The sequence below is a fragment of the Tachypleus tridentatus genome, unplaced genomic scaffold (genome assembly GCF_004210375.1).
Source record: "Tachypleus tridentatus isolate NWPU-2018 unplaced genomic scaffold, ASM421037v1 tig00002111_pilon, whole genome shotgun sequence".
NCBI lineage: Eukaryota > Metazoa > Arthropoda > Merostomata > Xiphosura > Limulidae > Tachypleus > Tachypleus tridentatus.
In genome coordinates this window covers 20,454-47,206 of record NW_027467804.1, presented here as the reverse complement: position 1 = coordinate 47,206, position 26,753 = coordinate 20,454, and the positions used below count along the sequence as shown (strand labels likewise).

Below are 26,753 nucleotides of genomic sequence, written 5' to 3'. Positions count from 1 at the left end.
AATTCGTATTTAATATATGGAAGACCTCTTTGAAGGCTGGATTTTGTGGAAAATGTATTTTAAAAAAAGTTTGCAAAATACAATTTTATCTGATGATTAAATTTTCCTACAAGATGTTATTTAAGAATAATTAGCATTATTCAGTCAGGCAACTGACTAAATTCTATCATGTGGTTTTCTTTAGTTTTTTGTTTTAAAATGTGTAGTGATTCTGCACTCATCTCTATAAGTAAGTAAATTGATAGTTAAATAATGAAATCATATCTTATTATCAATAATAAGAGTAATAATGTCTATACAAAACTTATTATAGTTGCAATTAGAAATGACTAAATCAGTTAACCAGTTTACTTATATTGTTTGAATAGGATAAACATAAAAATAACAATGAATGAAGATTAGAGTTGTTTACTTCAACCAGTAAACCAGAACACTAAGTTTATCAGCTTTGATGAACACAAAACGAAATCAGGTCTATAAACATTTCATCTCCATAAAAATATATTAAAAACACCTTAATTTTAAACAAAGAACCAAACAACATCAATATATCTTTCAGTCATTATGAAATCTTTTGTCATGTGCCAGTTTTGGTTTCCAAATCAAAATATGTTATTATGTTTAAGATATTTCTTTACCTTTCAAGCAGATAAATCTATGTATTTGTTATCTACTATTAAATTATAGTCAAATTCTTGATCTATTCAGTCACATTCAAGCTTTCTTTTTAGCTGTTTTTAAAGTTGTTTCATTAGTAAATGATTAAATCATTTGATATGACACCACAAGGCTCCTAGAAAGGCCTGTACAAAAATGAAGGGAAACAATAGATAATATACTTTCAAGGAGTCAAGTTTTTAGCAAAAGCAAAACTATAAAAATTCTAGAACAAAGAGAGACAAGGCTGTTTTATATACTGGCAAAACAAGTATGCAGAAACAAAAATATTTACTTTTTTTTCTTTTATTCTCATGAGTCAAATTTTCTTGAATATTTTTATCTTAATCTCATGCAGAAATTTACTTACTACCAAATTAATTATTTCTAATTGCATTTGTTATATATGTTTAAATATAAACATTATTTATTGGTAGTAAGATGGTTTCATTATTCAATTATCAGTTAATTTTATTTGCAAAAGATTGGTGGGTAATACTACATATTAAAAAAAAAAAAAAACTTGCAACAAATCATCACTTAAAGCTAATGATTTTAATGATTAATGGCAAATAACTTGCCAACTCATAAATTCCCAGGTTACCATTAAAGAAAAACATTTGTCAAAAAAAAACTATTGAGGAAAAAAGTTTTTCATAAAATGTGCTTATATATGTAACATATAAAACTAATGCTAATTTGAAATGACTAAAAAAATAAACCCAGAAGCTGATGATGTAGGAACATTGATTCGATTTCAGGACATGTTACAACAATGCAGTGGCCCACAAAATTTTGAAGTTGACAATTAATTAGCCAGTTGAATAATAAATTAGCAAATACCCAGCTTTGTTCTTCTACAGTTCTATTATTAACTTTTGACTTTAATACTTCAGTATTTATGAAGCAAAGTTAATAGATCAAAGTAAATATATATGTTTAGAAATAATTGAAAAATGAAGTTAACTGCAATTTCTTTCTACATTCTTCTTAACTTCACTGTTGTGGCTCAAAATCAGAAGTCTTCTTGTGAATCATAATGTAACAAGAAGGTATTATTTTGGGGTTCTGGGAAATAAATTCCATTCTGAAAAAATTCTTGGAAGAAGTCTTGGAATTCTTGGTTCTGTATGAATCTTGTTATTAGCACTTTTCAAGGCCTTTCTGAAAAACTTCAGCACTTTCTTGTAAATTGGTTCTTAACCTTCCTTGGGATTTTTAGTATAGAGTGATGTTGAGAAGTATAGCTTTGTATTTAGACTAATTTTATACAAATATAGAGCATTGCAACCAGTGTGAAGAGCCTTGGTATTGGGCAAAAAGCCTCATTGGCACAAGATAATGGCAGATATGTTGCAGTTAGCATGTAATTGTACATTTTTTTTTTCTTTCACTTACAAGTTCTTAGAAATGTAATGTAGAATTATGGGTAGATAAAATGTTCATGTATTTTTTAATGCTTCTAATGCATCTAATGTGAAATCACACATGCATTATGTATGAAAATCACAAATATATTTTAGTAATTATTAGGCATATACATGAATTTGTTATATTTCTGATTCTAAACAACTGTAATAAAATCAAACTGCATTTTAATTTTATTTGGATTAGAGTTCACTCATAGTACTAAAAAAATTAGGCTGTAATATTATAGTACATTTAATTAACATTTTTATTTGATTTCTTGCTTGATGTATTTGGATGTATGTAATGTCAGAGAAAGGGTTTAAGATATGAACATGTTTTTGGTTTCATGTATGACAAACCAAATGACTTGTATATTTCATCCAAAGTTAAACATCTGTAGTTTTGAAACACTGCTTACATTTGTTTAGAGAAAAAAAATTGAATTAATCTAGTTAGGATTCCCTTAGATCTACTGCTGTTTATCAGTGAGTGGTATTTGTGATATTTTCAGCTAAACTGGTTTCTTGAAAGTAGGTCAGCTATATTGTGGTGGTTTGCCAAGGACAATTGCAAAGTTATATTTATTTTCACTATAATTAACTAGTCTGTGCCAGAAAATAAATGAGCTAGACAAAGAGGTGTGTGAAAGAATGAAAAATGATCTTTATTTAACTTAAGTCAACAGTTTGTGTGCTTCCTCTTATTGACAATGGATTGTCACCTTTGCTGGAGTTGCAAGTTGATTAGGCTAGTTATACCATTAAATATACTGTTCCAAACTAATTACATCTCATGTTACTTAGATGAATCAATAATGTTAGACTTACTCCAAGCAGTTTTGGTCTCCATTTTCAAGAAGGACATTGATTTGTTGGAGAAGGTTCAGAAAAGAGCCACTTGATGATACCTGGGTTGGTGGTATTGTACTAAAGGGAGAGACTTAAGTCTCAACTGTGTTTCTGAGGGAGGAGAAGGGTCAGAGGGATTTGACTGAAGTGTTTATGATTATTAAGGGTACTGATACTACAGACCCGCAATACGTTTTTGTGCTTAGCAGTGAAATTAATGGGACAAGGAGACATAAAGTGAAATTTTGGGAGCATAGGAGTCAACTCCAGTTTATAGAGTATTATTTTTCAAACAGGGTAGTTGGATATTGGAATGAGCTGTCTTCAAGGATGGTAGAGGCAGAAAATTTAACTGAGTTCAATACAAGATTGGATGAATACTTGAGTAGTAAGGGTGATTATGGTTGGGAGCTGGAATGAACATCATTGATTAATAAGCTCCTTTTGTTCCTTTAAAAATTTTATGAAATGAGCGCTACTTGCTTGACTGGCCATCCCCATTCAATGATAAAGTAGGTTTCAACCTCCAGATATCACCTGACCTGCCATTGTAGGACACTGATGTTGACTTGTTGTGCAAGGTGTAACTGTACAGCTATATATCATATGAGTAGATCAGATGCTATTTCCAAGATGTGGTGAAGAACAAAGAGGAGTGAATTCACTTATTAACCCATTTGAACACATTTTGTGAATGCTTCACATACATGAATAAATTAACATTAATTTTAACTTCAACTGTATTTACAAATTCACTTTGATTATGGATTATTATAGCCTGGGCCAGATGGGTTAAGGTGTTCCATTAGTAACCCGAAGGGTCGCGGGTTTGAATCCCCGTCACATCAAACATGCTCGCTTTTTCAGCCGTAGGGATGTTATAATGTGATGGTCAATCCCAGTATTTGTTGGTAAAAGAGTAGCCCAAGAATTGGTGGGTGGTGATGACTAGCTGCCTTCCCTCTAGTCTTACATTCCTAAATTTAGAGATGGCTAGTGCAGATAGCCCTCCTGTAGCTTTTGCACAAAATTCAAAACAATCTATTATAGCATTCTCTCATTCTTGTAAACACTTTAGTATAATAGAGACGACTCAACCTTTTAACAAAGAAACCATTACTATATCTATTAAATGGTAACATGTTGTATAATATTAGCTGATGTTAAGTTAAAATACATCATTAAATCTTCTCAAGATTTATTATATTATAATAAAACAAACCCTTATTGTAAAATAACAGATCATAGTGAAATCCACAAAAGTCTTTAAGAGCTAATACACAGTTACTTACAGAAATACATTAAAAAAAGAAGCAAAATAAAAAAAAGCTGAGCTGCATATAGAATATACAATGTATGCAAATAAATAAAGAATATACAAAGTATATACACTTGCCAGCAAAAGGAGGAGGTTTTATGCTCCTATCGTCAACCCTGCCAGCAAATCCTTGAGTGTATAAGTTTTATTCCAATTAGCCATTGTTGTTGCTTTTGTGGTGTTTTAGGCTTTTGTCAACCAACCACTTTGTACTTGCCAGCTCATTTTGTAAGGGGCTCACATCATCTTCAAGCCACAGTGGAGATTTAGCTTAGCTGCTTCAACCAGACTTCTTCCTTGTTGTAGAAGCCCCAAGTTTTGGTTCATTTAATGACCACCTCAATAGTATTTCTTGTATATAGTGATCTGCTCTAATGTGGTTAATGATTGGGTAGTTTTGTTTGGACCACTTACCCTCTGGGGTTGTTCTTGAGACCCTTTCTAGCTCACTAGCTTATTTGCATATCCATGGTAGTCACTGCTATGGATATCATATTGAGCCTGATGGTTGAAAACTCAGGCAGTATATGTTATCAGGGGATCTATCCCACCCTTACCTCCTGCAGCCTGGTCAGCTTTTAGAGAGAATCTAAGCTCTGAAAAGGTTATGTTTTTAGTTTAACATAATATTCCTATTAGAGGTGTGAGTTCTTCTGGCACCATTAGTATTTGTATGTTATACTTTCTGACCAGGCATTTCATGGTTGAGTCCAAGCATTTCTTTAACAAGGCTAACAACACTCTCTTTGGAGTCAGCTCCATCAGAGTTGTCTGCTGCTGGCCCACTTTGAGGCTTGCTTCTCCTACACTGAAAATACAAGGGTTGTAATTATTTTGTTCTTCACTGGTACATCTAGTGGAGGCTTTGATTGCATGAGGTATATCAAAGCCAGCGGGTCACTTGACCCTAGGAGAATTGTGAGACTACCTAATGGCAGATACACAAGGTCTCCCATGGGGTTGGTCATAGTAAATGTTAGCCTGGTACAGGAAGTTTGAGTATCTACCACGTAGTTCAACCCTTCATTGTAGATAAAATCCTGGAGGTACTGGTCTTCATTATATTGGTGTTTTATTTTGCAGCATAAAAGAAAACACTAGGAACTCAACAATAAAAAATATAGAATTAATGACTATCTCAGAAAACAATAGTCAGAAAGATAAAACAAATGCAAGCTTAAATAGCAAAGTTACAGACTGAAAATATAAGGTAAGATGGATTGTAAGAGATTGGAAGGTCTACTAGGTGTACTGTAAAGAGTCATAATTTCATGGTGACAACTATAAACTGCTTAGAAACGACACTTAGAAGCAGTTTGTTAAAGCTATATCTTGATCAAGAGACATTTTTAAAGACTGAATGTATTCACAATCTATATTACCCTTAATGCCTGTGAACTTTTAGCCCCCTTTTAGATGGGCCTCCACTTGACAGATATGTATAACGAAGCTGCTTATTGCAGTGCCAACTGAGTAACATTTCATTTGCTACCATCTTGTTATCATACGTACAGAGCTCAGGTTCAGTAAGAAAAGAAGTGGGCCAAGATTTTGAAACTGTTCCTTACATACAAGCTAACTCAGATTAGTTAATGTTATGTTTTAGTCTATTCATTAATAAATGAAACCAAGTACATCAAGCTTCTTGGGCAATCGCAAGGCTGAAAATTATACGGAACTGGTTTGGCTCTGGTGAAGAACTACGGCAAAATTAGCTGCAGGATGCCCCTGAAAGTTAATATCCTTGATGCTCATCTTGATAAATTCAAGGAGAACATGGGAGCATACTCAGAGGAGCATGGTAGCGCCCATCAAGATATACTGAAATTTGAACACTGCTACCAAGGAGCATACAATGAAAACATGATGGGAGACTATATTTGGGAGCTGATACGTGAAAGTGATTTACATTACAGTTGCAAATCTTGAAAACACTCACTTCTAAACATTTTTGTTCATTTTGTATAACTTTAGTCATGTAAATCTTGATTCATGTGCAAATTTACCCATTTTTACATAGAGAATAGTTTAATTTTTAAATTTCATTATCCAGGTCACAAAAGCAAAGTTTGAAGGGAATAATGGCCATTTTCTGTACTTTTACAACACAAGCAATTAAGAAACAACACATACTATCTAGGAGCAAAATTTGTGTTACTTAGTGTTATTGGTAAAATTTCTTAAATATTTCAGTTCAATCTACTTGAAATATGTTACTTTACTGTCAGCAGGAAACACCAGGTAAAAGTGTTTTCTTATTGGACATAGTGCAAATTTTTGTTACACGTATCCTTCTATAAAACTTCACTATCTGCTGAATTCAATTCCACTGTTAAGTTGAAATTTTTATCTCCAATAATATGCCACAAGTTTGTAAATGCAATTAACACCATACAGCAAGGTCTTAACATCCAGATCAAGATGAATTTTACTGAAACAATCTTATTCATACTGAGAATGTCCATTAGAGTCTTTGTTACCATCTCACCAGTTTTGTTTGTATCATAGTCATCTTATGTAGATGGTTGAGGATTTACTTAATTATGCCCTTGCAAGAGTAATATGATATGATAGCTTTACATGAAACTTGGTGATTTTATCCTGAGTTACTAGCACAGACCTGAATATGGAGTGGGCTTTTCTGTAATGTAACAAATCATATGATCTGAACAGAAATGCTGTTCTTGTTCATCATTCATAGTTGTTTGGATTCAAAGCAGTAACCATGCAAGTTTAATGATTCAACCACATCTAGTCTCAGCAACTCTTACACACCTTAAGGAAGAACAAAACAATGGTATAAGCAGCTTATCTTTTTCAATTTCAATTTTCAAAAGTTGCTTTCCCTGTTTCTCCTCAGACTTTTAACTTTAGCTGTGTAGTGTGGTGAACATGAATGTTCTTTCATTTTGAGTCTTGTGTTGTGGGTGCTATGAGCTTTTGAAATTGCTCTAAAACACTTCTTAATAATTTTGGCACTGGAACAGGATCATCAGTATGGTGAACATGCTTAAGATTATCACCATGAGTGAATTTCTTATCTGTTTTAGACCATTTGTCATCAGGATTGAAATTGTTTTTTCACCTGTGTTCCTTCTAAAACTTAAGTGAACTGTCTTGCAAGATATCCTCTGTCCTAAAGGCCAGATATGCTAAACTGCTAATAAATTCATTCACACAACCAGCTTGTACTTCTGCAAAGAGTTCATCTGACTCTGTGATATCTTACTTGAGGTGAATTTCCTCTTTGAGAGGTTACCGCTAACAACTTGCTTGCATGGCTCATTTTATTCTATCAGCAATATTTCTATTGATCTGTTGGATTTCTCTGAACATTTCTGTGTTTATGACATCAAGTGCATATTTTTCATACATATATCTTTTTAATATCGTGTTCCTATTCTATGTGATATCTTTAATTATTATTTATAAAATAGTTATTTTTGGTTCTGTCCGTCAGTACATAGTTCTTATATGTATTAGACTGTCACTTTTTTTTGTTATCATCAGGTGCTCTCTTCTGTTATTTGCCAGCTTTAAAAGGATTAATGGTATCTGCAGTGTTTAATGGTGGCACTTTTGCATTGTTTAAATTGTGATCAGTAAAGTACATGGTATGAAGTCATTTAATCTCCACTGTATCTGGGTGCAGCATATTTCTACACTTGCTGAGATAGTACAGGAGCTCCTGTTGTCATCAGTTATTTTTAAAGTTTATTTCAGTACCAATACCAAACATTTTTCTGCAGAAATGTGTGTATTCTCTGTACAGTGTTCTTACTTTGTTGCTTTCTTTTATCTGAAGGAAATTAACCTGTGAACAATAAATTCTTATATCATGGTCACACCACCATTTAACCATAGCATGTAACCTGTTTAGTAGTCTTTTTCTTCTAAACACTCAAATAATGTGTTTTGTTTGATAGTATTCTCTCCAAATATTAATTTGAAAAACATTTTGGTGTATGGAGGTGGGGAGATTGACATCAAGGTTGCTCTTAAGGTACAAAACTCAACTCCACTGCCTTGGTAGGTATTTGGTTTTAAAATCTAACAAGCCCTAAAAGGGCTTGAGAGACAATGAGGGAGCTTATAAACTGTCGATTTTTTTTTTGCTTTTTTTGCTCTGTTATCTTACAGAGCTAATTAGCATTTTAAATACTCACAGATCCCTTGGCTTCATATCAATGTCAGTTTTGTGGGGTGAGGGTTGGGAGACTGAAGCCCCTGAAATCCCTCTTATTTTGAAAACCTCAACTATTTAAATAATCAAGAAGGGTGAATACTTTTATCATTGATCTTTCTCTTCTTTCCTTTCCAGGGTTTCTTAACTCTTTCACAGGATCCTACTCTGTCACGAGCGTTGTCCAGTCAGGAGTATTTTTATTGAACCAAACCTACACCAGTAACCACTATCATAATATACACTATCAAGATTGCAACAGGCTCTGTAGTAATAATACGTTTTAAAAGGCACGTAGAGGCAGATTGGGTGGTATTACTATGCTATGCTAGACCACCACTCATGGACTATCATAAACAAAGCATAAGGGGATCCTGGCTGTCCTACCGGTTGCATAAATAGGACCAGTGTGCTTTTAAAATTTAGTGATTTTGTTTTCCCTATTGTACAACTTTTTAAAACATTGTTCCTTAGGGCATCACAATCTATAATACTCCCTCTTCCTCTGTATTCTACTACTGCAACTAGGGAGTCCTAACCACTCCTAGTTTCCAGTCACTGGGGTGGTGGACAGAGGTTATTCCTTCAGAGTGTTTGAGTGACTTTTCTTCATTCTTGAAGAAGCGAGTCCAGTTGGAGGGCATCTAGCGCAGGACTCCGAATATTTTCTTTCCAGATGTTGGTAGGAGAGGAACCAGTGTATAGAGGAGTCTGTTAGTAATACTGGTTCAAATTTGTTGCTCAGCTCTTTGGTTGGGTTGAGCATGACCCTTCTTTTTGATCCATATTGGTTTAGTACATTGTTTATGGAAGGGGGTTTATTTCCCCTTATAATTCCAAATGCAGAGTGGTCCCATTCTGGGTTCTTGGTTGAGCACTGTTTATTCCATGTTCTCCCCATAACTTTGGGGGCATGTGGAATTCACTTTACTCATAAAATTGGGGAGTGAGGATAAGTGTTCAGAATTAAAGATTGAATAAGTCCTCTAACTGAAGTTTGGGGTGTTGCCTTTTAATACTTTTTCAGGTTGAGGAGAGGGTTGTCCACTTCAGTATTGGATACCTTCTTGTTATGATTTTGGTGGTTTAGAACATATCAGTTTATAGTTACAGGTTGGGATACACTCACAAATATATCTGTTGCAGTCCAACTGCCCCAGTCACCAGCATGGGATTTAGGGGCATGGCCCTGTTATTCCATTCCTGATCAGTGGTGGGACTTCAGCTACCTGGTTGGGACCTTACTAGTGGAGATGACAGATCACATCATATTCCATTTGCAGTGAATTATTTACATTATGAGTGAAGAGAATGCCTTTTCCTGATGTAGTTCCCTCACTAGGGTGTTACTATTCTATTAGCACAACCACAATTTATGGAGATGCATTCTGTATGGATAATGCCCTCACTGTCCCCTCCAACTTATCAATCTGGAATTGTAGCTGTAATTTGAAAAGAGGTATGTTTTAGAAGTTAATGTTTTCTTAATCAAAAATCTATTTCCAATAATACTTACCTCCTTTCACATTCTCCTGCTGTTCCTCCCCACTGCAAATTGGTTGTAGTGTTTGTGGATTGGGTCAATCTCAAATAAGTGACAATATTATAGATGGGTCATTGACATAGGTGGAGAGTGTTATGAAACAGATATTGCCAAGGAAATTGGATGGGAGGAAAAGACTAGAGGAAGCAAGCAAAAATCAGACCAATGCTTAAATAGGCAAAGGAAAAGAAACCTAGCACTCAATTAATAACTGTAAGGTGACTGGAGGTAATTGTTATTGAAATACATCTTAAATTAAAAAAAAAACACAAACTATTAATCTTAGTGGTATTGGAATATAAAATAACATGCAAAATTTGATATACCAAGATTATTCGGAAGGAGACTTGCAACAAGTCATACCCTTACCTGATAAGTAAAGTGTAGTAACTAGTAACATATGAGAATCCGTGAACAAAACTATTGTTAGAAAATGTTATCAATGTTCCACAGACAACAGTATGCAACGTGAGAAGGATCTGTAGTTGGAATAGCAACACATTAGTTTCTGTGGTATACCTCAAGAAGCTGAAGAAAGAAATGGATATTCATTTAAAGAGATACTGGTTAAATCAATGGATAAAGTCTATCAATATTTATGTGATTAGTCTGTTGAAATGGCCATTGAAAAACAGTAGTCTTTATATGTTATATGGATTATAGAAAGCTAGTAGGAAGGAGAAGTGTGCTTTGAACATGATAGCCCTGTGGTGGAGGTTTTTTTGCATGGGGAACTATACTCCAGGTCTGTTGTCAAGATGTATGTTTGTCAGAATATGAACATATGTGACATCAACTATAATTTCCTTAATGATGCTTAAAGATCTTCTCAATATATTGTAGTTGATCTTTGCATGTAAAAAAAAACAACAAATTATCAGTATTTTGTATAATTTACTCCTTTGGCTTGGTGTGCTAGTTTTCCTTTTCTTATCTGTTGTTTTCATTTCTGTATAAATGGTATTTTTATATGATGTATTGTTAACTGTACTGTATTATCTCAGATATTTGCTTGTTTTTGCTGATAAATTGAGTTAGTGGTTCTCTTTTTTACAGTGTGGTTCCTTTAATAAATTTACATTTTAAATATTTCTTTATCCTAAATCAATATGATGTATTTGATATTAAACATTTTCATATTTAAAGGAGTTTTGTATAATGTGTATTGTTCTCAAAATGTTGCTTTTGTGACTGGAACATTTCTAAAAGTTTTTCTTTGTGTTTAATTATTTATGTAGAGGTTTAATTTTGTATTATTGTATTTTGAAAGGGTTTATTATTTTATTGATTTACATTTTGTTCTTTAAAATGTTCATAGATATTGCCTGTTTTTAATTATTTAGTTACAGGTTCCTTTGACATTTTTTTCTTCCATTAATTCTTTTGTTGCATTACTTTGTACATCACATGGTGAACGTCACATTTCCTTTCTTTTACATGTTATTAATTAAGTTTGTCTGCCTCTTTGTGTTCACTCCCAGGTTGTGTTTGCTGTTTGTATATTTTTTTATTTTATTTATTCCAGGGGATAAATTTTATATTTGTACAATTTTTATTTTAAAGCATGTTTTACATGTGCCTATGTTCATAATCAAGGATTGATTACCTTTTGTATATATTTTTATTTGTATGTTTGTTATTTATCTAAATGGTTTTTATTTTATACCATGTATATAGAGTCCATTTATTTTTGGTTCTTGTATAGTTAGGTGCTATGTGTGGTTTGTGATAGCCAAGACATGATATATATATGCAAGTTTTTGTATACATATGGTTCATTCAGTGTATTTTCATTGTGCATCATTTGCAATTCTGTTGCATCCTGTTTGAACATAAGCTGTTATTTCATACACTTTATCTGGCTACACCATAAATTTTCAATTTATTTTAAGAAGAGGAAGAAGGTGATTATGGTGTTATTTTTTGTAATGAGGCCTGATAATAGAAGCTGTTTTTAGTTTCATAGGAAATTTTTACTTTGTTCTTACCTTCAGAACTGCTTTATAGCTGTTATCTGAATGCTTGTAACTCGTTGTAACCTATATTTCTGATTAAACAGTTAAAGGGTAAAGGTGAGTTGTGAACACAGTTTTGACATTTTGAAATATATATTTTGTTTGAAAGGATTCAGTATGTAACTTTGAAATTTTGCCTGTGCTTTAACGTTTGTATTGTTGTGCATGTGCTTATAATTTTCTTAAAGCACAGTGTGTCTTCCTCTTAGGAGAGAGAGATATATATATTTGCTTTTTCTTCTTTTTTCCAAGATGTGCAATTGTTAGTTGTTCTTGTTTTCGGACTAGTTGTCTTGAAAGTTGGAAGGCATGTTTTTTTGGTCAAATATGTCTGGGTGATTTTTTAATATAAAATGCAGTTCTAGCTTTAGGGATCAAAAGTTAAACATTGCAAAAAGACATCCAGGCCTACAGTTTACTTATTTTCATTAGTCCAAATAAGACTTGTCACAGAGATATCTTGCAGCAGCTTCCATAAACTGAAACAGATAGAAACAAGATTTATCTTTTTTTTTCAGTTTTACAGGTGTCAAAGGTCAAGAAATGTTTGCTAAATTAGATCTGCCATTCCATTCACTTTGAGCATAGTTTCAGATAGATTGGTCATTTTCATTGGCCATTGGCATTTGTGATTATACTGAAACAGACAGATCTAGGATTTTTAGGGCTTCTTGTACAAGGGTCATAGGTAAAAAAAAATTGTGTATATAATAGGGAGTTATGTATATATTTAAACATTATAAATAGTTATTAATTATTAATAGCGTTTTATTCACATAATGCATGAAATTGCATTTATGATATCTAAGAACCAGTTTTATTTGCCCTAAAATAACTTCTAAAGTTTTTTATTATTATCAATAATTGTATTTACACAGAAACTACCTGTTCATTGTGTTAAAGTTACAGGTTAATATGCTTCAATAAAGTGTGAAATTGATGCTATGATAAATGTATTAACTTCAAGTATATATAATGTTTATGCTTTTCCTTTGATTTGCATACCATTCTCATTAAAATCTACTGTGATATGAAAAAGAAAGACTTTGGAAGACACTTGCATATGTTGCCTGAAGTTTTTTTATTTTATACAATATAGTGCAAAAGCATTGGGAAAAAGCCAAAAATTATATTTCAAGCTACTTTCAGAGAACCATGGAAGGTAAATCAAAGCAGGAATATCAAAATTTTACTACTCTTTCTATTTAATACAGTGAAAACTTGGTGAAGGTGCTTGACTTCAGCAAATAATTAATATTTTGTTTGTCCTCCCTATGCTTAAATAATTGCAGACAGTCTTTGAGGCATTGTGGAACATATTTAATCAAAGAATTCTTTGGGATATTACTTCAAATGTCTTTATCACACTCCCATAATTTCTTTAAGTAATATTTGATTTGCCAAGTTTTTGAGCTGTTAAACCCCAGACCTGCTCATTTGGCTTGAGGTAAGGGCTCTGTGAGGGCCATATCATCATGTGAATGATTCCAATAGCTACTTTCATAACTAAGTAATTTCTGCATAGGTTTGTAGGTGCTCTACATTGAGAAAAGTATCTTTCACCTTTCTATCGATTGGATGTACAACTTGCCCTTTGAACTAAATATTTCAAACTTGGACACATCTGCCAATAATATCCATTTCCAATTATCAGCAGTCCAGTTTTTGTACTTTTTAACGTATTTCAGTTTCTTGACAAAACTTGGAAATTGAAGTTTAGGTGTTGTGCCTCTGTCTTTTCTGTTTCCATATGTGGGTCTCTTGATCTAGGGTGTTACTTGACAGTGTTGGGGAATATTTCAAGTGTGCAGCAATTTCTCAGAGAGCCTAACCAGCATCAATGAAAGTGTTTATATGGACACTTTACTCTACTGACAATTTTCTTATGTTTCTGGGGCTGTGGTATGACAACCAAAATTAAAATAGTGGTTAACTTTTTTTATTGTGTTAAATGTGTGGAACACCATTAAATTTATTTCTTCTAGAATATATGCTGGTACTATATGCTAGTTACTTGCTAGGTTCTTTCTATATAACTGACACTGCAGTGGGTACTAGGACAGTTATATCATACCTTGAATTTGATCAGTATGTTCAATTAAGCAGACTCTGTGTCATATCCTTGATATGAGTATATTGGAATTCTAAAGAATAAGTATTCTCACCCTGGCTCATTCAGTTATCAACAAGGATCAGTGAAGCCTTTAACATTGTTTTGAAATTTACATTCTGTAATGACATGGAAGAATTAGGCCCATAAAATGGAAAGAATAACATAATACTCTCTTGTCCTAACACTTTTTTAACAGTCCTATACTTAAAAGTAATTACTGTCATTTGCTTCGTATTATAATATTTTATACATTTACTTATGAAACCTGTTTCAAGCCATCTGTACAATGATATTTAGCACAACATCATATCCAGTTTCACACCAAGCCACAGTTGATATGTAGCAACTGCTTTGTGTTGAGATGATGTTCTGCCTTGTTTATATATTTTATTAACTATATCATTAGTTTCATATTCCATTACACTTTATGATGCATATAGTCAACTTGCAGACTGCTGTGATTAATCATCTTTTATTTCTCTTATGGCTTTCAAAACAAGAATCATGTAGAAATCATCTTTGAGGTCTGTCCATGGTTCATGAACAGTTTAGAGCATTTTAACTGTTTAATTCATTTAAAATTGAAAAATAAGAAAGTTTATACTTAAAACACTGTGAAAAGCATATTTTCCATTTAAAATATCTTCAATTTCATTAGTTTTATTCTCTCTACGTTTTGGGGAAATGTAAAATAGTGAAGACTTTACATTGATTTAGGTAAAATTAATGTAAATGTTACAGAAAAACAAAAGGAGAAATGACTAATGTAATAACAATTATAACTAATTTGAATTGTTATTGTTATTTCTTTAAAAAACTTGATGGTAATCAGCTTAACATTCCACCCTTGTAAAATGGTGGAAGCTTAAGTTCAGACAAGTAACGTAGCTATTAGTAACAGCTTATCTTTGTTCTTACCTAATGCTGAAGTAGTTTTATTTGGTAAAATACTTGTATAACAATTTTAATTAAAAAAAAGTTTATTTCAAGTAAATTACTTAGTATTAAATATTATCTGAAACTTGCATATAATGCTACTTAATCATAATAATTAGAAAATTTAAATTTGAAAGTATGAAATGAGTTAGAAAACAGTATACACTTTTCTTAAACACTTAATATAAGAATATTGTACCTTGTGTTAAAAACTTAAAAACCAAGACTTGTATCACTTTACGTGTATCTGTTTTTATTTTATTGCTTAAAGAAATACAATGTAACAAAGTTTTCCCATATCCTACCCTTTGTTTTGAATTTTTTTAGTTTAATGTTTAAGTTTTTATCTACTTTGTTCTTATATTTGTTTATATTTATTTATATTTTTAGAACTAACTAATGTGAAATGGTGGTACTATGGGTAAAATTTATGTTGCATGTATAGTGTGATGAAAATTCTAAAATTTGGTAGAAAGAAGAAAATTGCATATTCATGTTAAAAAAAGGTAACAGTAGGATTTGCTTAGTGATTCAGTTATACATTCTTTACTTTTAATGAATAGTATTATTATTATTATTAAATGTCATGATAATTCATGAAATGTGTGGCTTAAAATTGTGTACATATCATATTTTGTATGTTAAATGTTCCTTCTTATGTCTTAACAGGACCAAGCTCCAACAAACCTAAGAAACAATACACTAAGATACTACTTGCTGACGGAGATGACTTAGAAAAATGTTTCATCCGAATAACAGGCATGACTTGCGCATCATGTGTTGCTGCCATAGAAAAACATTTAGCACAGTTGGATGGTATAATTCCTGTTTGTTTTTCATTATTTCTGTTGTGTACTTAAGGTATATTAAGTGATAAATGTTACCAACTGTTATTTTTACAAGATTTTAATCAACACAAAAATGTTTAATTAGTCTGTACACGAGAGTCTGAATACCTGTAATTGTGAATTGTGATGTGTACTGCAAACATATATACATCATGTTTTTTTTAATATTCATTTATTTATACTGTCAGTCTGATTAAAACAGTGCAGATAATCATTTTTGGGTAGACAGTACACAAACTGTTTCAGAAATAGGGTGATGGCCTACCTTGTTCATATGTTTTATTAACTTTATTATTAGTTTTACATTATGTTACATTTTATGATGCATATAGTTAACATGCATCGTGCTGTGAATGGTCAGCTTCTTTTTTTTCTAATAGCTTTCTGAAAATAGTCATCTGGATGTTCTCTTTAAGGTCTATTTATGGTTTGCTTATAACCAGAAAATCAAAATCTTACTTTCAATTTAAAAATTTTTTGTTTGAAAATAAAAGGTATCACCTAATGAATATTTCAAGTATAATAAATGTCTGAGGTAAATGCACATTTAGCACAATTGGATATTTCTTGTTTTTTTATATTATTTTGTCATCTAAATGACGTGAATTACATAATATGTTACAGATACTCGTTTTTTTGTTGTTAAATTGCTCATCTGTTTTTTGTGTTGTGTAATTGCCATGGCTCGATTTTAACAATTGATCATGATGACTAAAATCTTCCTTAGACAACCAACTTAAACTCCCGAAGTTGTCTGATAGATGGCTAATGTCCTAGAACAGACCCTTAGTCAAAATGGTATCACAGTTTACTGTACACTTTTCCATGCCCACACTACACATATAATTTTGACTTTGATTCATGACTAAATCATTGGTGAATTTCCTAACAATGAATATGAAAACTAGAACCCCCACAAAAAAACAATCTTTTTGTTCAGTTTTTTTCTTAAAACAAATTGTAATTTGTACAAGAGAAATGTTGGTACAATCCACCAAAAGGAGCAGAAAATATTAGCAAATTTCACTTTTTTTGTTGGCTAATAATGCTGTTTTAGTCACTGAACTTTCTGTTGTGGACAAGCTAGACTTCTGTGTGTGTGTGTGTGCGTGCGTGCTAATTTATGCACATAACTTTTTTATGAAGTTCAAGTGAGCCTGAATCATTATATGTTGTAACACAGTACACTATGTATTGCTTGGTTAGTTATGCTACCACACATTGTATTGCTCAATGTTTGTATGCATTTATATGGGCAGGCAGAATTTGCAATTAAAATGAATGCTGATAACACTAATATTTAGTGAGATTAATTTGTGGTGTAGATGTTTAAGGCAATAAAGTTAACATTATTCTCTTTCTACTGATGAGCCTTTGGTAGAAACTAAAATGTATAAATTTACAAAATTACACTCAAAATTTTCATTGTTAATTATTACAATTGAAACACTGCCCCTCCCCTTTTAGTTAAACATGTACAAACAAAATTTTATCAAAGTTTTGATCAGTAAAAAATAGAATAACAATAAATAAATTCTAAATTTGCCTTTCTCCAGGTCAATACAAACTACAAGTATAAATGGCAATACACATCTCTGGTTTTTGTGTGTGTGCCTGTACAGTGCTCAGGCATTATGTATATATTATAATATAGTAGTATTTACGAGAGTTTCTGTGCAAGTCTAGTCTTGCTGTACTTGGCAGGTGGGTCAAGCTGGTTTAAATGAAGCATTGAATGTGACTGGCCTATTCAGAAATTTATGGTTCATTGACTGTTTACTTTCTTAAGGTACTTTGTAGCATTTACATGGTTTGGGCTTATTGTTTTCAATGTAATGAAACTTCCCAGGCAATAAGTGTCAAACATTAGTTGAATAAAGATGCAAATTTGCCAACTGAACATTAACTTTATTTTTTGAAAATAAGGTACAAAATCACCAAAATTTTTGTAATTGAATCTTTTTTTGAGGATCTTTGTGTGTATGTGTGTTTAACAAACAAAAGGGCCTTCCAGACAATCTTTGATACAGCTTGTGTTGTCCTTTGGACATTAAAAATTTCCTTAAAGTCAAGACTGATTGGTCATCTGTTTCATGTGTCTTTCTTGTGATTGGCCATTTCTGTTTTTGTGGATTTGTAATTTATTAACACCTATAAAATATTTTATATGAAAACATACATGAACCATTGTTTCTTTAGTGAAGTGGAATGAAACTAATGAGAACATTTTGTGTTTTTAAAGGAGTACATTATGTGTTGGTTGCACTTATGGCTCAGAAGGCAGAGGTGAAGTTTGATCCAGCTTATATCATGCCATCTCAGATAGCAAATGCTATTTCAGAATTAGGCTACAGTGCTTCAGTAATAGAAGATGTGAGCTCAGCTCAGGGAGAACTTGAATTAGAGGTGAGTATGTAATGTCTTTAATAACTGAATAACTAGGCAAGAAGATGATTCATTAATTTGCTCACTATGGACTTGGAACAAGGGAATGATCTTGTAATTATTTTGTGCTTATGGTTTGTGTGCTACAACTGAATGCACTAAGCATTTCTTCATGAAATATTGCAGATTATCAGTAAACATTACAAGGTTTTTGTACATAAAACAAACATACATATCTTAGACTCATTTAGAGTCTGAAAACTGGTAGTTTCAGTGGACTGAATGGGTGGTGGTTTGAAGTTATACTAGTTAGTTTAGATAAGTGATTGGGGTTCTTTATACTAATATAATTTGTATACTGTACTACTAATTAGTACTTTTACTACTATAATAGGAGCTGGAATGCCAAATTCAGGAGGTGAGTTTATCTTACTAATTTACAAGTGGTAGTACCTTCTTTTGTATTTTTTTTCTCCCTCTTTACTCTGGAGAGCAGTCAACTTCACAAAACTGTTTGTTATGTAGTGAAGGGTGATATAGGTATGGGACATTGAGGGCTTGAGCACCAACATCTTGCTTTCCTAATTTCTACTTCTTTAGAGTGTTGTTATATTTAATTCTAATTATTTTATTGTCTATCTTCATGTGAGAGTGGCGAATGAAGGTTATGACTGATAGGTGGTGTACTCGCACTCCAATATAGGTCCAACTTTTCAGCCACCTCTAAAATCTAGGATACATTTTATATCCCACATTATAGCTTGTATCCTGGGGTTCCTTTAGAGTTGTGTAGCTTTTTAATTTTTGTTTATTAGAAAATATCATTAGTCAGATGTTTGGAATAAGTTCTTAAATTTCAATTATTTTTCTTAAAACTTAGAACAGTAAATAAAGAATAGAAAACAGTATCTTCTGCTTACGAACTTCTTACCCATTTGCTGCTTGTTGTAATATGCCTTGTCAAATTTACCACATGGAGGATGTAAAACAAAATAATTTTTTAAATATTTATGTATGTATTTTGAAATAACAAAAAAAATCGTAAATTATTAGATGAACTTCACAGAATTCCTCTATAATTTTCCAGGCTTAGTACTTAAGTTGTATTTGGGTTGCAATATAATTTTTTCAAGTTCCATAATGACTTACATTACTACTTTGATTCTAACATGAAAAGAAAGGATTCCCCAAATTAACACTTGACAAAGGCTGAGAAAACCACATTAAGAACTATTTATTGGTTACACACATGCCATTGGGTAAAGTTGGTATACATACATGTATATTTCAAAATATGGAAGAGCTGGACGAGGCAACCTTCCTTGATTCACTAAATATAATATCTAAGAAAATAAAAAAGATAGGAGGTTCTTATATGATATTCTAGCTTGTCAATACAAGTAAGTTGGATTTCTGATTTATAAGAATCTATAGCCTTTTTATATTTGGAAATCACAAGCATTTAATTTGGGCAAAAGCTTCACTTAGTGTATACTATGTGACATATAAAAATCAATATTCAGGTTGTTTTCATAATATTTTCTTTCATATCTGTGAGAAGACATTTCTTTGATAGATATTGTATCACTGGAATGATCTGATCCATGGAGTGACATTTCTTTGTAAGATTTGTTTGACAAGTGTTTATAGATATTATCAGAATGATCTTCCATTTCAGTGTTTCCCAACCTTTATTTTTGCTGTGGGACTTCCTTAATGTTCAAACCATTTCTATTCATCACCACTGCCCTTCAAAGTTTACTACCTCCTGAATTTTAAAAATCCAGTAGTGCCCAGGATGGGAAACAGTGTTCTGAACCATAGAATGACATTGTTTGTAATATTTATTTGACTTATTCATGGATATTGTATTGATATAATCTTTGAGATCCATTGAATGACATTTCTGTGTAGGATTTGTTTGACTAATATTTATAGATATTGTGTTGCTTGTATATTCTTCCAGATCCATGGAATGACATGCGTTTCCTGTGTACATTCTATTGAGAGTAATTTGATAAAACACCCTGGCATCATCTCAGTGTCCATTGCTCTTGCCACACAGATAGGTAAATTTCAGTTTGATCCTGAAGTTACAGGCCCTCGGGATATTGTTGATGCTATTAAGGTAAGTTATTATTATTATATTCCACTTAACTTATTTGAAAGAAATAACTTGAGATAGATTATATTATAGTAGTTAATTTACAAAAATCTCTCTCTTTTTTTTTTCTTTATAACAGGTACACTCGTGTGTGCGTGTATGTATGTATATAATATATATGCACACATGTCTCTTAGTTGTTTCAGCATTTGTACATCTGGAGCTATACTCAAGCATTTTAATAACATTTAATAAAATATCAACCAGTCAGAAGTCAAGTTAATTCTGAAGTATGTTGGTTTTACTGGGAACATATCAAAACAAAAAAGTAGTTAGCATTTAACCAAGGATGAATATCAGAAAAAAGGGGTGGGGAAAGAAGTAACATATTATTGTGATGCTGTCTTCACAACAAAAGACTTAAAAGAAATGTACAGAAAAATCACATATACATGCATTACTTAAAAATACCCTTAAAATAAAGATAAAAATATAAGGACAACAACTTCCATCCAACTGTTACAGTATAATAAGAAATTGTGTCCCAGTACAGAACTCTGGCATATTGGAATATATTGCAAAATACAATACAGTTTGGGAACACAAAGAAAAAAAAACACCAAAAAAACCTGTAATAGAACAAATGTCAAGTAACTTTTTATGTATGTAAAACATACTCATACAGTGAACTAAAGGAGAAAAAAACTTAACCCACAATAATTAGAAATGGCATCCTTGTAATGGAACTCTTACTAATGATTTTTGTTGAAGATATTTTTGTACCCTGCTGGGGCAATAGTAAATGTACAGGCTTGCACGCTAAACAATCCAGTTTGGAATTGAAGGTGAACACAGCAAATAATCCCAGTTTCGATTTACCTGACAACTCAAACACAAATGTAATTCTGAATACACTGCTGACTGGCCATAGTTTAAATTGTCCAAATTAAGTAAAAAACTGTGCATTTTACACTTTATCCAATGTAGTTTAGCATCACTGACATTGGGAAGAGTGCATAAATTCATTTATTCCTGTTTTATATTTGTATTGTGGCAGGTATCTGGCTTGGTCAGTTAGAACAGGTGTTATTTAAATTCTATTTAGGTTGAAAATACCAATACCTAAATAGCCACTTTCATATGCATTTTTTAGAATTATGTATATATTTCTTTAGAAAACTTTAAAAATAATTAAGAAAAGTATGCTAATTTTTTGTGAGTGTATTATTAATTATGTGTCTGTTTATGCAGTGCCATATGAGCATTCTTGTGTGTGTAAAGGAAAATGATCTGTTTGTTAGAATAAAAGCATTTAGGAGGTGATTATTGAATCTTAATGTTGTCTTTATTAAGTAATTGCTATTAAATTAAACTAGCCATTGTTTTGTAAATTTGTTATTAGGATTTGGGCTTTGGTGCTTCAACTATTACAGACCACAGAAGGGATGCTAGTTACTTATCTCAAAAAGAAGAGGTGAAAAAGTAAGATACACTATATACTTATTGTTAATTATATATAAATGTTATTAAATATTTAAAATGGCAATAATTATAATGAGTTCATCCAGACATAAACAGATGAAGTGTAGCAGAACATATGAAGAACTTCCAGGGTAGTGCTACTAATTTGTTGAGCCTGTAAGTGGAAATATGTTTAACCCTTCTAACACCCTAAAAAATACTGATTGCATCTTTTTCAAAAATCATAAAATATCCAACAAAACACATACTGATACTCTTGCTGAACATTATTCTTACTCATGCTCCCTCAATGTGGATTCCTGTACATGGTGAGGGGACCTCCCAAAGAAGGTTTGGTACTTTCGGTTTACCTCCTCTGGGATTTAAACATTCACCTACGTGTTTGCTGTGTGTGGTGACCCGTGAAGGGGAGGAGAAGATCCTGGTGGTTGAGGGGTCCAACCCCAACACACCACTTTGGCCTTGATTTCCTGTAGACAGGTGGTCTTTGGGTGAACCCCCTAAGATCAGTCAGCTGGTCCATTTGGGCCAGGGTCAACTGAGTGCCACTGTAGGACATCATCACCAAGTGTAGTGGAAATTGTTTGATACTGGTGTTTGGGTATAGTGCTCAGGAAACCTTGGCGTTGCTGCAGCAACCTTATATGGCACTGTCGTGCATCCCCTCATAGGGCTCCATGGTGGGTGGAATCAGTAGGCACTGAAATATTTTTTTATTATGGATACCATTCAAATAAAAAAAATAAACAAGCATGACAGCATAGAGAAAAATCTGACTCCTGGCAAACGACCACGCCTTGATGACTGTACAGTGAAAGTCACAACTTGAATCTGTCCTACGATTTTTAATTATACATTATTTAACTGAAAAACCCTTGGGACAGATGTCTCCATTTTTTTATTCAGAAGGGTTTGGAAGGGCTTACTGGCTCTCCTAAATTGGTAAAAAAATTATGGTCTGGGAACATTTTAGTGGAAACATCATCACAACATTCCGAACTCCTCTTGAAATCAAAAGCTATTGGGGATATATTCATTAAGGTTACTCCTCATTCTACTTTGAATTCTTCCAAAGGAGTTACAGTTGAGAGGGTTTTAAGGACCATTCCTGAGTCGGAGATCCTCGCAGATTTTACCAACCAAGGTGTTACAGCCATGCGTCGAATTTTTACTCATAAACACAGGATTATGGAGCCGACAAATGTTCTAATATTAAAATTTAAAACATTACGTTCTCCCACCACAATCAAGGCAGGATATCTGAATTATAAGGTATGGCTTTATATTCCTAACCCTGTTAGATGTTTTCATTGTCAAGGATTTGGTCATTCGAAAACATCTTGCTATGGTTTCTTGACATGTGCCTGTTGTGCTGGTAAAGACTATGATGCTTTTGAATGCCAACTAGAACTGCACTGTATTACCTGCAATGGTCTACATCCTTCCTATTTTACTTCTTGCTCTAAATGGGTAGAAGAGAGAGAAGTACAATGTTTCAAGACAGTTCATAATATTACTTATTCAGAGGCTCGGGGAATTAGTATTTCCAATTCCATCTCTGACTTATGCTGCTGTAATTCATTCCACTACTTCACTAGTAATCCAGATAGACCTTTCCATACATCCTACAGAATCCTTAACAGCACATCTTAATCTAAAACCTTCCAAAATCAAAAAAGTTAATAAATCAGTATCTACTTCTATCTCTGTCCCTTCCTCATCTTCCAATCATTGCCCAACTTTACCTTGTTCAAGATCAGGTGTTTCCATGGGGTCTTCCTCTCTTGACATCCCAAAAATTAAACAAAGCATTTGTTCATCACTGGAACATATGCCTACAAACACCAACCTGCCTACTTGATCCAGAGCAGGATCACTAGAAAATGACCAACCCATATCCAGTAAAGAAAAAAATGCGGGGTCGCAAGCAGAAGATCTCCTTGCCGTATTCTCCTCCAAAATAAATAAATATGGCCATGCTAATTCAATGGAACTGTCAAGGTTTTGAATCCAATGTAAATGATATCAAGGAAACATTCTTAAAACCTACTAATACAGTCACAATTCAACAATACTCCTTATACCAAATTGACAGGTCATGTGTAGGACAAGGACATGGGGGAGTAGCACTGCTGGTTGATCAGCATGTGCCCACTCAGTCCTTGTTATTGAATATGCCCTTGGAGGCTGAAGCCATCCATATCTCCTTAGCTGTACCATCACTGTTTGTTCTCTGTACCTTGCCCCTGGAAAAAATTATAATTCATCAGACCTTGATGCCCTCATTTAGCAACTGCCAACCCCCTTTTTAATTTTGGGGGGATCTTAATGGGCATAATTCCTTGTGGGGTGGTTCTAATATTGATGTGAGGAGTCATGCTGTAGAACATATGCTCTTGAATCACGACCTGTCTCTCTTCAGTACTGGCTCTTACACTTATTTTCATGCACTCAGTCAGTTATTTACTGCTAGAGATCTTTATCTGCTCCCCTTCACTTTTCACTTGCTTTTCTTGGGAGGTTGACATCAATCCACGGGGTAGTGATCATTTTCCTATCATATTTAGAGATTGGCTGTGGTCAGTAGCACCCAACCTGTGTGCCTCGGTGGAAGTTTGACCTGGCCAACAGGCCACCTTTGACTGCTCTCTTGGAACTTGATCCTGCCATCTTACATAAATCATCAATAGATGATTGTGTAGCAGCAGTAATTAACTGTATTGTCCAAGTAGCTGCTCAGTGCATCCCCAAAAAACCTTTATCTTTTCCACGACATCCCCACCCTTGGTGGAATTCTGCTTGTTATATAACACGAAAAGCTTAGAAATGTGCTTGAGATAAGTTTCCTAGATATCCAACACTTAAAAAACACATTGCATTTCAGCAAGCTCATGCACAGGCAAGTTAGATGTCAAAGCCAGAAGGAATCCTGGATTAAATATACCTCCAGCATTTTTTCAACCACTGGAAGGTGAGTGGACGGTATACTTCTGCCTCCCTCTCTATCTTAATATTCAATGGCCATGAAGTTACTGATACTCAGAGTATTGCCAATACTTTTGGTGAATGTTTCTCTCATGTATCTAGCTCTTCAAACTCATCCCCTTTCTTCTTAGCTATTAAAACACGACTGATCATTCCTGTGACTGCAATTGCCCTCTTTCACTGGTGGAACTCAAACTTGCACTTCATCAGTCTAGCAATACATCAATTGAACCTGATGATATATATTAAGAGATGCTACACCACCTTCCTCCTGCCTCTCTTACTATTCTCCTGGTTGTCTTTAACTGGATATGGCAGGAGAATGTCTTTCCTGATGCTAGGTGCCAAGATGTTGTACTCCCTATTCTTAAACCTTGGAAGGATCCAAAGATTTCTTCAAATTACCATCCAATGCTTTGACGAGTTGTCTCAGTAAGATCTTAGAGAGGATGATTGATGCTCATCTTGTTTGGTTCCTTGAATTGAACAGCTTCTCTCACCCACTCAGTGTTTTGAAGACAACACTCCAAAATAGACTACTTAATTTGCCTTGAAACATCAGTCAGAGAAGCTTTTTTTGAATAAACAACGTCTTGTTTCTATTCTTTTGATTTAGAGAAAGCTTATGATACAACATGGAGATATGGCATCTTGTGAGACCTTCACTCATACGTATTTCGTGGCAATTTGCCACTTTTTATTAAGCATTTTTTAATGAACTGCCGATTCCAGGTCCATGTGGGCTCAACACTTTCTTGTTTTTTCCCACAGGAACTTGGAGACCCTCAGGGCTGTGTTCTGAGTGTCACACTTTTCATTATAAAGATTAATGCCATCAGTGAATAGCTACCCACTACAGTTGCAAATGTTTTTTTTTTATTGATGACTTTCATATCTCATGTCAGTCATCAAACATGAGGTTTATTGAGTAGCAGCTACAAACTGCAATCACTCGTATACTTGAGTAGACCACAGCAAATGGTTTTCAACTTTCTCTCCCTAAAACTGTTTGTGTACATTTCTACTGCCAATGGGGTATTCATCCATTGAACTTCTCCAGTGATAAAATAAAAACAATTGTTGGTAATGGACAAGAGGCCTTAAGTTTCAGAAACAAAAACAACCAAAGATATTTGATTACTGGATAGTTAAGGAATAGTAAATGACCAAAGAAAATACTTTGCTTTGTTTACATAATCAACACTCTGATTATACTTTAATATATACACTGCTGGTCAAACTCTGAAGGTCAATAAACATAAAAATATGCATTTTGCATTGTTAGGCTCAACCACTCACTTATCTGAGGAGAGTTTTGAAAGATGAAAATAAGAAAAGAGAAAATAAAAATAAACTTTTTTAGCATTTAATAGGGAAATTAGCCTAAATACTAGCTGGTCAAAAGCTTAAGACCATACTGAAACGAAGCATTAATCGGTAAATACGTAACAAAATTTAGTCATTTGTGTTCAAGCATTAGCGTTGCCAACATCTCCTACTGAGATCTCCTGTGTTACGTTGGGTAAAAATGTGGCAAAGGCTATACATTTGACAGAGTTTGAACATGGCAGAATTGTCGAGGTGCAAAAACAAGGTCTCTCTCTCGAAAGTGCCATTGCTGGTGAGATTGGACTAGTAAAACTGCTGTTGCAAATTTTTTAAAAGACCCTGAGGGATATGGAACGAGAATGCCAATTGGTTGGCCCAAGAAAATTTCACCGGCATTGAGTAGAAGGATTCGACGGGTTGTCCGGTAAGACACCAGTGGATCGTTGAACCAAATTAAGGCCCTTACAGATGCAGAATACAGATCAATAAACATAAGATGGCATCTACAAGAGAAAGACTTTAAAATTGTAAACATCTTCAAAGGCCATGCCTCCTTCCACACCACGAAACAGCTCAGTTAAACTTTGCTGAGAAACA

At 33.3% G+C, this 26,753-nt stretch overlaps 1 protein-coding gene across 1 annotated transcript in view; it reads left to right on the top strand.

The window, feature by feature from the left end:
• Positions 1 to 9,727: 9,727 nt before the first annotated feature.
• Positions 9,728 to 26,753, top strand: part of LOC143243677 (copper-transporting ATPase 1-like) — a gene marked incomplete at its 3' end in the record, with an annotated part of 28,789 nt that continues 11,763 nt past the window's right edge. Inside the window, exons 1-5 of the mRNA XM_076487309.1 lie at positions 9,728 to 9,875; positions 15,693 to 15,839; positions 18,114 to 18,277; positions 20,223 to 20,384; positions 21,763 to 21,842. Coding sequence (XP_076343424.1) covers positions 9,728 to 9,875; positions 15,693 to 15,839; positions 18,114 to 18,277; positions 20,223 to 20,384; positions 21,763 to 21,842 — 701 coding nt within the window. The remainder of the gene's footprint in view (positions 9,876 to 15,692; positions 15,840 to 18,113; positions 18,278 to 20,222; positions 20,385 to 21,762; positions 21,843 to 26,753) is intronic.